This window comes from Sinocyclocheilus grahami, unplaced genomic scaffold (assembly GCF_001515645.1).
Source record: "Sinocyclocheilus grahami isolate Dianchi unplaced genomic scaffold, SAMN03320097.WGS_v1.1 scaffold719.1, whole genome shotgun sequence".
Classification (NCBI taxonomy): domain Eukaryota; kingdom Metazoa; phylum Chordata; class Actinopteri; order Cypriniformes; family Cyprinidae; genus Sinocyclocheilus; species Sinocyclocheilus grahami.
This window is the reverse complement of record NW_015505898.1, coordinates 495567-506340: the sequence shown is the minus strand read 5'-3', so window position 1 is coordinate 506340 and position 10774 is coordinate 495567. Positions and strand designations below refer to the sequence as shown.

The following is a 10774-nucleotide window of genomic DNA, read 5'->3' as shown; positions in this document are numbered from 1 at the left end:
AATTAAAATGAACTTTTGCCCAATATTAGTGGATGCTATACATGTGCCAGTTGCAGCTTAGCAACATGCTAATGTCAGACATTGTTTATGAGTCCCTTGTGAGCTGCTGTCTAAAAGAGTATTTTAATTCAGACACTAATAAGATTTACAATGTAGCTGCCTATGCAGATGGTAGACAGCTAGGCAGCTCACTAGGGTTTGAAACAGAGCCAATCAGTGTATAACAATGTGACAAATCATAAGACAAAGTTTTTCATAGTTGCGATCCAATTAAGATGCAAATACATGTAGATTTCTTGCAATAATGACAATTTATAAAATTTGATCCCATTAATTTGTAGTTAATGTTCAAAGCACATTCCCAGTTAAGTTCGCATTTTAACGAATGAAATGAACATTGATTGTGGTGTTTGATAGAACATCAGAAATTTGCTGAGATCAAGGGGCATTGTGTTGGGGATCTGGGTACCCAGTGTTTCAGAGGCTGGACAGAGTGTGTTCATTATTCACAGTAATTGTGGCAGAGCTGAATAATGTCTCAAACTGTCTCTGAGCGGCGAGGTTAATTATCATCGAAAACAGATGCCATGAGCTTGAGTAGCAGAGCGTTGGGAGAATAACCAGAGCTGTTGTGTAACAGTCATTTTCTTTTGTTGCTCCGAGTCAACCAAGCTGTGTAACTGCAGCGGTGCAGAGACCTTTCCGAGCCAAGATGGTCGGGTTCAAACTGTTGAACCTGTCAACCAGCCTCAAGGCTTGAGGGGAACGCTCTCAAAGAGAGCCGTGACAAAGCAAGTGTGGCGTACTGAGAGCTACCTGTCAGAGTGATTCTACACGCAGGACCGTTTGTGACGGGTGCTGTAGAACGGATGTGATGTTGTGTGACCGTAAGGGTTGAGGGAACGTTAGTAATCACAGGTTATGGATAAACCCTTTTGAATATATGTCACCATCTGAGACTTTGTGCAAATTGGTATGAAAACAAATTGCCTGTTCATTTACATTTACCCTCGGTCTGAAGTACCAGGAGTAATTGGGTGTTGAAAAAAAATGATTTTTTTTTTCTTTTTGTTACATACCTTCATTATTTCTTTTTTTCAACTTTTCAAATGCCTTTTTATTGCCCCACCCTTGTGTCAATCAAAAGGTATCTTGTTCTCTTGTTTACCAAGAAGAAAACAGTGTCAGTGTTTTCAGGACATATGAGAAATGTGAGGAGAACAAAGAAAAATAACAGAATGAACAGAGAAATTTTATTTATGTGTCCGTTTCTAGGTGTATATAATAAAATATTTACAAAAATGTGAGGGGTGTACTCACTTCTGTGAGATACTGTAAATGCTATGAAATTATCCTTAAATAATTTTTCAGCCATTTTATTCCTAAAAATACTGTATATAATGCCATTTCCATCACAAAATGCTATGAAACATATCGTTTAAAACGTGGTAGGAATGACAGTGGTGGAAATGTTCATTTCAGGAATTAATTTACATTCATTTCAGGGAAAAAAAGTAACAAAATGTACTTTTACGATGCATGCAAATTAAACTAGTGAGTGAAAAGTATGTTTTAAGAAAGTCTTTTTAAAGAGCCTAAGCACTCAGTTCTGGCATGGAAATAGATGTCAAACAGTATTCATCTTCATGTTTTGCCTACATACCGCTATGACAGAAAGGCAGAAGGGTTAGAGTAAAGTACATTTTTATCCTCACTACGCAGCATCTATCTGTGTTCCTCTGTTTTTGCTGTGCTAGATGGCAGATCGTGACAGGTCCATGCGTCTTACTTTTACAGGCGGCACCTGCACTTTTTTAACACACTGGATTGTATTGGCGCAGAACAGCTCAAGTATTCTGCATCTGGACTCGCCCATTCATCACTAATGCAGGTGCGTCAGGGTTCCTGGATGCCCCGGTCAATACAGCACCCATCTCCCAAGGCATTCATCAGCCCAGCCACCGGTTGGCAAGGAGACGTTTGTGTGATGGAGGGAGGCAGCTAAAACAGTACTTTAAGCCACTTTAATGGAGTGTCTTTTTCTGGCTGGATCTCAGAAGGGGCATATCTGTCTGAGTCAAATGCGGCAACCCTTTATTTTACAGTTGTCTGCAGGAAGGCAAAGTGATAATTAATGTGGTGAATGTGTCTCCAAGTGTGAAAGCAAGGGTGGAAGTGAAAGTGTACATGTGTGAGAGTGTGAGTGAGAGTGGGAGCGAAGTTCTGTGTGTGAAATTGAGTATGAGAGATAGAGAGATGGGTAAAATGACCAGACACCTATAGTAAGGTACCGTAGGTGTAGAAGAGGACTCAGATCTTTCTCAGGTCTTGCCAATGGTGTCACGACAGGCGCAGCATCCTTTATGTAGCTCTAAATGTAATTCTGCCTTCACCTCTGCTATATACATGAGTAAACTTTAGCTCAATACTGTGGTGGGCTGGTTGTCAATTGTGGGGGGAAAAAAGCAAAACAAAACATGCTTATAAAGGTGTTGAGAAATTAGCTTAGCAACATTTTAAGGTTAAGCTTCTTGAGCACTTCTCATTCATTACAGCTTAGAAAAAGTGTCTCAAATCAAAAGAAAGCGTTGTATCCATTATGGGGCTCAATCAATGCCATTCAGGGGCTCATTTTCAGTGTCAAATGAGGCTTTATTTTGGTTCTAATACTGCATTAGAAGGTAGCTATATATTAACAGAATAAGTTTATTAGTTTGCCAAATTTTATGGAGTTTCTTTTAAATTTTGGTTTGTAGCTACTTGCAACTAAACAATAATTATTTTTTGTTTTTGTTGTCTTTATGTTTCACAGAGAACGTTGCGAGCCCATTTGTTACCAACAAGAGTTACCATTTGTTGCACACTGGTTTATTATTGTGCTGCTTTCAATTTCATATTTTCCTGCCCCTTCCCTTAATGTCACACACAAAATGTCTGTTACAAAAAAAAGTAACACCTGAAAGTGCTTTATTCAGGCTTGCTCATAGTATCAACTAAGTAATCTCAACATATTTTGCTCCAAGATAATTATAATTTGACCTTAATATCCAGTATCTAATATAAAGAAAAAAAGAAGAAGAAGAAGAAGAAAAAAAAGTATCAATCCCTGGGACATAAAAGCACCTAGCTGAGGAAACACCCATGCACAAGCACCTGCAGATGTTTCAGTGTTTACTTGAAAATATGAATGAGTGTACAGTGAATTGGTTGGTGGTTAGATGCCTGAATTCAGCTCCATGATTCACAGTGAGAGTTACAGTGTGTTGTGGACAGAGGCACAGGGCACTTAGACAAACGAAGGCACGCAAATAACAAAACAAATTTACATGCTTATTTACAATTAGAATGAGAAGGAACATGTTTGGTGGCTGCCTGTTTCTCATGCTCATTATTTTTCACCACTGGGTGAACAATGGAAAGTAAAAAAATGGAAACAAAATAATCAAAAATGGATCTGTCAGACCTTGCCAATCCCTATCCATACTGGGGCTCAATCAATGCCATTCAAGGTTTAATTTTCAGTGTCAAAATTATGCAAAATGAAAAGAGCAAATATAATCAAGTGAAGACCTTTGAGTGTTGTGTTAAAAAAATGAACTCACGTGGGATTTTGTGCAGTTCATTCATGAACTTGTCTTTGACTTTGGAGAACATCTCATCTTTGGTCTCGTGGGGACCGGGTCCTGCTGCCTCTGTGCTGTTGCCCGATACCTCAGGCACCGCACTAGGCGCAGGGTTTCCCACCAGAGCCTCCCTTCGACTCATCGCAGGATGTGGCAGCCAGGCAGAAGCTAACCCAGGAAAGACAAAAGAGGGTTACCCATATTATCTGGAATATTAATAAGGAAAAATCAGGTGCACATTCACAATTCTTCCAATATCTTTGTATGTTGATAAATGTATTCCATAAGGATTTGTAGGTGCAAATTTATTTTAGACAGCTATAGGACAATAGTGGGACTTTTGATTCATTCCACTGATTTGAATCTTTTGATTCTGTTAACCCTTTGAGCGGTACGGTCCCACATATAGGATTTTTCTTTCTGTGCCCTTGGGAGTACGGTCCCACATATGGGATTTAGAATGTTCGGTGAAGTCACATAACTGCCAAATTCAAACTAATTCAAATGCATATTTTAGGTTTCAGACATTTAAATACACATAAGTACTAGTAAAACAATACATTTAGAGTTTGTAAAATACACACATATGTCTATGGAAGCAACAATAACAATCCATTCAAATTTAATTTGCCGATGTGTTTTATTCATATCAGATACACATAGTGTAAGTAACTATAAAGTTCACTCTATTCTTCACCCAGTTCACCAGCCACTTATTACTTGTATTTCGGGAGAAATTGATGAATTCATGTGCTGCAAATCCGACTGACAGGACTCTCTGAACTGCGGCGCGAACAGACATGGCGGAGCCCATCTCACGTTACAGATCACAATCAAGATCCTTTAGAAACGTTTTTAAACGACAAAACACACTCATTTACACATATTTGTGAATCGGAATATCAGATTGTTCATGACATTGTAAGCAAGTTTGTGAATATTTTAAATAAAAAAGGAAAAACAAAATAAAAGCGATCTATCTGTCATACAGTGTTATTCTGGCTGCGGTGTGTCACGTGACAAGCATGACGCGCCGCCATGGAAACAGTAAGGGGAAACGTTCTAAAAGGGGTCACCTTAAAAAAAACTCACTCTGGGGGGACCACTAGAATATTTTGAACTCACCACTGAAAGGGTTAAACAAAGGTTTATTCAGACTCATCTCAGTGAAAGTTTTTGTAGGTTACGCACATGTGGAACTGAATGAACATGCCCTATTTTGTTTAGTCATTATTGGTTAGAAGATTCTTGGTCACAATTGATTATTCATTAATGAACAGAATTCTCTTATATAGTGAGTCTAGTTCAGACACAAATCACTGATTTTTCCAGTGAAGGGGTGTATTTGTTAACATACTGTAGCTTGTTCAAACAATGAAATACTCTTTCACAGGCCACACAGGAAATTGCTCAAGTCAAAGCAGTCACACACTTTATAAAGGAAAACCAGTGCATGAAGTGAACTTAAGTCATTCACTAAAATATTAGTTCAAAAACACTGGGCTGTTCACAACACCACTAATGGGGGATATAGATAGAAGCAGATAACGGGTCAGGAAGTGAGAGATGGAGTGAGAATGAGAAAGATGAAAACTCGCATCTAATTTAGTGTGCGAGGAAGGTGGAGAATGAGGTGTGATTTCAACGGGAAGCCTCGACTGCAGCATGGACTGAACGAACACGCTGTGAGGTGTGTTTAGCTGTTTAAACATCCTCCTAGCCATCCTTCCTAATCTCTCGCTTGCGTTTACTCAGTCCTCTGTTCATTTACTCACTCGCTTGCCTACAGACTCTCTCTGCCTCACCAGTTCATGTGCAGTCAGTGTTATATCTCTCTCGCCAGTACCGGCATGACCCCAGGAGGTCCTGAAGGCCCACGGTAGGTCGTAGAATATGTGCTGATGAACAGCGAGCAGACTGTGAGCCTTGTGCTCTTCTAGCCACAGGACATGTAAGATCTGCCCATTCCCACACAGCTGGTGTCGCTGCCATTGTACCTGCTCTGTAATTACTGCCATTGTCAATCACACAGATGGAATAATAATAGATGGAATGAATGTGGCAGGTATGAAACCTCAAAGTTTAGAGGAGTCAGAATGAACTTGCACTAAGTTTAATTAGACTTTCTATTGGGTGGAACAGCTCTCCTCCCTTCTCTGCAGGTGACTGTCCGGAAACACTATAAAACCATTGGAGCTGTTGTCTTGAACAACAGCTATTGTCATCGCTGTGCTCACGTCACTATGGTGACAGCAGGACTGATGCGTAGTGGGTTTCTTTTAGTTTGAGAGAGCGTTCAAGGGCAAACTAGAGATGTAATTTCAGAAAATGCTTTAAAAACATTTCAGAAAATGGGGTGCTTGGTGTTTGGTCTGACATTTTGTATGAGCTATCAGTATCAAAACAATGGCCAGTGCCTGACCAGTCTTCCATCTTAGACACATAACAGCTAGATAACCAACTACAAAAATCCTATAGAAACTGATTTTGAACAGCTGGATGGGTAACCAAAGCTAGTGTGGCATAAAACAGTTGTATACTTTTTTTCAGGACTTTTTGATGAATAGAAAGTTCAAAAGACCAGAATTTAGCTGAAATGGAACATTTTTGTAACATTATAAATGTCTTTACTGATTGACATGCACAAACCGTCTCAAACTCCATCTTTGCATATGCTGTGAGTCTGAGTTGCTTAAAACGTTCATCTGGGAACACTTTGCACCATTCCATCAGCTTTATAAGGTACTTGGACAATCAAGATGCCACCGCAAATGGCAGCCACGGCGCTGAGCTCTGCAATTCTTCTGCTGTTTTTGTTTGTTTGTTCTGTGTTTAGTCATTCTTCTTCTATACATTTTACCAGAGACGAACTCCTTAACATTAAGCAACACATCCCAGACTATATTTTTCCGGTCTTTGATTATTCAGACGTCTTGATGGACATTCTAGTCTGAGGTGCAGCGGTGCTGTTCAAACGCACGTACAGACGCAGAAGAGGGAAGCGTGTCGGCATTCTTCTCCTCAACTCTGCTGCATTGTGCTTCACTGAAACCTGGCTGAGTGAAGCAATTGCGGACAACGCACTTCATCTGCTGGGCTTCCAGCTGTTCAAAGTACGCATCTCTTTTAATCTTTTTTTGGAGATTTTAACAAAGCAAGACTTTCCCATGAACTGTCAAAATACAGACAGCACGTTACATGTCCCACTCGAGACAGTAACATATTGAATCACTGTTACACCACAATAAAGGATGCATATCACCCTGTCCCACAGGCAGCTTTAGGGCTCTCTGATCACTGCCTAGTTCATCTCATACCAACCTTTCAGACAAAAACTGAAATCAACTAAACCTGTATTAAGGATCGCTAAAAGGTGGACTAATAAAGCAGAGCGAGATTTACAAGCCTGCTTTGACTGCACTGATTGGAGTGTTTTCGAAGCTGCAGCCACCGATCTGGACGAGCTCACAGATACTGTAACTTCATATATCAGTTTCTGTGAAGATACAGTATGTGCATTCCTACCAGGGCATTCCTATCATTCAATAATGATAAACAATGGTTTACTGAGAAACTCAAACAGCTTCGTCATGCCAAAGAGGATGCTTACAGAAGTGGGAATACAGTCTGACTAACAAAAAACAGACTAACAAAGGAAATCAGAGTGGTTAAAGATAGCTACTCCGAAAAGCTGAAAAAACAGTTTTCAGCCAACCAACCGGCGTCAGAATGGACTGGTCTGAGGAACATCACCAAGTACAAGACACCACCTCTGCACTCTGTGGAGAATCAACAACTGTCTGACAATCTGAATGTGTTTTACTGCCGGATTGAAAAGCCCAGTCTCACACCCCACCCCCGCTCTGATCTACACTTCACACATACACCTACCCCACCTGCAACCCCCCTCAGGCGCTGCTGAAACAGTTCTACTCGGCCATCATTAAATCAGTCCATCCTGTGTTCATCCATAACTGTAGCTGAACCAAACCAGACATTAAGAGACTACAACGGACAGTCAGGACTGCTGAGAGGATTATTGCTTCCCCCCTGCCCAACCTCCAAGATCTTTACACCTCCAGAGTGAGGAAAAGGGCTAAGAAACCCTTTGGACTTTTAGACCCCACACACCCAGCCCACTCTCTCTTTCGGCACTACAAAGCACTGACCACCAGAACAGCCAGGCACAAGAACAATTTTTTTCCCCACAGGTTATATTCAGTCTGAACAATTAAAACGTTCCATTTAATACATTGTTCATTATAACTGACACATTTATACATAGCATCTAAAACATTTTATCTTTGCAAACTACATAAACTGTACACTTGTAAATAACATATATGTACATTCATTAAAACAATTATATATGTTTTTTCTCTATATCTCTACTTCTGTATTATATTGCATTATTTCATTTTCTGTTTTTCTTATATTAGTGTTGTATTTCATCTCTACTGTGTAATTTCTATGTATGTGTGCATCATGTATGTTTGCAATATGTCTGCACTTTCTTCTGCACTGGAAGCTCCTGTCACCAACACAGTTTACTTGTGTGTAAACATACTTGGCAATAAAGCTCTCTCTGACTTCAGATTACTTGATTAATACTCAGAATAATCGACCAATTACTCGATTACCAAAATAATCGTTAGTGACAGCTCTATTCACAACATATATTTTTTACTGGGATATCCTCCACCTCAGTATAAATCAAAGTACCATAGTATTAACAGTAGACGCCATCAATGTACCGTATTATAGCCACAGCACTTTTTTATAAGGGATAAAGATGTTGACTAACAGCTGGTCAAGCCTGTGTTCTGCTAGCCACAAACTGATGCTAATGACTTCACCACACCCTAACCAAGCTACAGACTCTATGGGGAAGTGTCTACATATGTACACAGCAGCAGCTGTGTGGTCTGCTGACACAATAGGGTGTGAAGAGCACAGGATTCGACAGCTGTGGCACTCACTAGATATGGCTAGCTTTGGTTATGCATCTTAATTCAGTTCAAAATCAGTTTATATGGTATCTACCTACCATGTGTTTAAGATGGAAGACTGATCAGGCACTGGCCTTTAAAAAGCTAGTTGTCAAGTCTGGGCTAGTCTGGTTAATACATGGTATGCAACAAAATGGACAAGCAGCTAGCATTTCTCAAAGTTTCACATTGCAAATTTGTCCTTGTAGCGTATAAGAGAAAAAAGTTTGTATAAGTTTGGTTGGGTGGTTCCTTGCAGAGGAAGGTTTCTGGATCACGGAGCTTGACAGGAGCTTCTGCTGACAGTCGAAAGGGCTTAATCAAGCATGTAATCATCAATTACTTCCACTTAACTGGAGTTGACTTCCATTTGTCACTAGCGATGCAGCCGTGCAACATGTTTATTGCATATTAAAAAACAAATGCATGCATAATGCAATCAAGGAATGGTAGTGTGGATTTGCAACCGAGAGAAGACATTTCATATTCACTGATTCCCTGAATCTCAATGACGGATCAACATGTGCGTCTTCACAAGTTCGATTATTTGTTTGAGTAATTTCTGTGAAATACTTGCAGATGCACCAGTCTCTCAGCACTGGGTGTGAAATGGTGTGGATGACAGTGATTTTGATGGAGTTGTCATGAAAATGTCTACAATTACATTTACTGTAGGTGCTTTTGCATGTGTATGTATAAGTAACATCAAAACGAATTCATCTAGTTGATTACGTATTGTTCTGCTGTCATGCAAAGCCCAATTAAAGTTTAAAAGCCTTTTAAAATGGATAATTACGACTCTAATTGGATGAGCTACATTCAAAGCTGTAAATCGTAGATATGTACACACCTGGAACAGCATATCATTTGAATTAGACGCATTAATGTGAAACATTGCTATGTTGCTAGGCAACTGTACAGTTACAGTAGGCTAATCATTTGTATTACTTACTGAAACTAATATAAAATACTTATTTTATAATAGTAACATTGCCTCCCTAAAGCCTAGGAACACCCCTTACAGTACTAAAACAAGAGTAATACAACACCAAATAATTATTTTTTAATTTTTTAAATGACAAATGTTGAAGATTAAGAAGTATAACAAACTGGAGTTTGAGACAAAGTTGTTAGCAAGAAACAAAGTGGAAAAATACCTAAACTGCTGTAAATGTCATCTAATTTGGCAGAACAAATTTGCATTGGGGAACAGGTGAAAATTCCACTTCAATGAGGGTGTTGAGAAAATAAATTGCTAATTGTGGGGGAATGAACGTTCTTGAACACATATTGTTTTATATATATAGTAGATGTGTTTAATTTATTGTGTTATTGAAGGGAGAAAAAAAATTAAGGTGTTACAATTTGGTGTAACACAAAAATAGGAACAAATGCAAAGTGGAAGGTGATTACTCTCTGTTCTGAATGCTTGTGTGAATGTGTATGTGTATATAAAAGGAAGCAAGTGAGGTGAATACAGTCTGATCTCTATTTGATGGCTTTGGTTTTTGATGTGACTGTATGACGCTCTTTTTTTCTCAGAGGCCCATAGTACAGTGATTGAAAAATATGTATTGTGAACTGAACTGAAAAGAATTTAGATAATAGCATACATCTAAATTTGATATATACTATAGTAGAGAATGATAACCATAATAATATTGTCACAGTTTTCAGAGGGTGTGCCACCAGATGACTGTGTTCTGTAAGCACATGGCTTGTGTTGTGTTTGTTTGTTGCCATGTGCTCTCTCCTGTCAATTGTCTTGCTCCGCCCATCTTGTTACCTCATTATTGTTTAAGTTGCTCCACCTGTGTCTCCCTCACTAGCCTCCTCATTTGGGTTCCTATTTATTCTCCTGGTGTCTGTAATCCTGTGCTGATCCGTCGCGTTTTTCATTGTGTTATGTCTGCATGTAGTGCAGTTCCTAGCCTGCCTGTCTGTTTTTCCCCCTCGGGGTTGTTTTAGTTTGTTTTTGTTTCATTTTATTATTAAAAGAAAGAACCATTCATCCTGCACTTGAGTCCTCGCTTCATCCACACGCACCGTGACAAATATAGCATGGTTTCTCAAAGAATACCCTAGTATTACCATGATATATGTCTAAAAGTAGTTTTTCAACAGTTTACCAGACAAGTATATCTCCCACATTCATAAATATGA

At 39.3% G+C, this 10774-nt stretch overlaps 1 protein-coding gene across 3 annotated transcripts in view; it reads right to left on the bottom strand.

Moving 5' to 3' along the window:
- The window catches only part of LOC107560302 (synaptotagmin-1-like), a 203735-nt gene that overhangs the window by 43752 nt on the left and 149209 nt on the right, over nt 1-10774 (bottom strand). For all 3 annotated transcript variants that reach the window (XM_016244442.1, XM_016244444.1, XM_016244443.1), the window contains one exon: nt 3603-3791. In XM_016244442.1, coding sequence (XP_016099928.1) covers nt 3603-3765 — 163 coding nt within the window. In that variant the 5' untranslated portion in view covers nt 3766-3791. The remainder of the gene's footprint in view (nt 1-3602; nt 3792-10774) is intronic.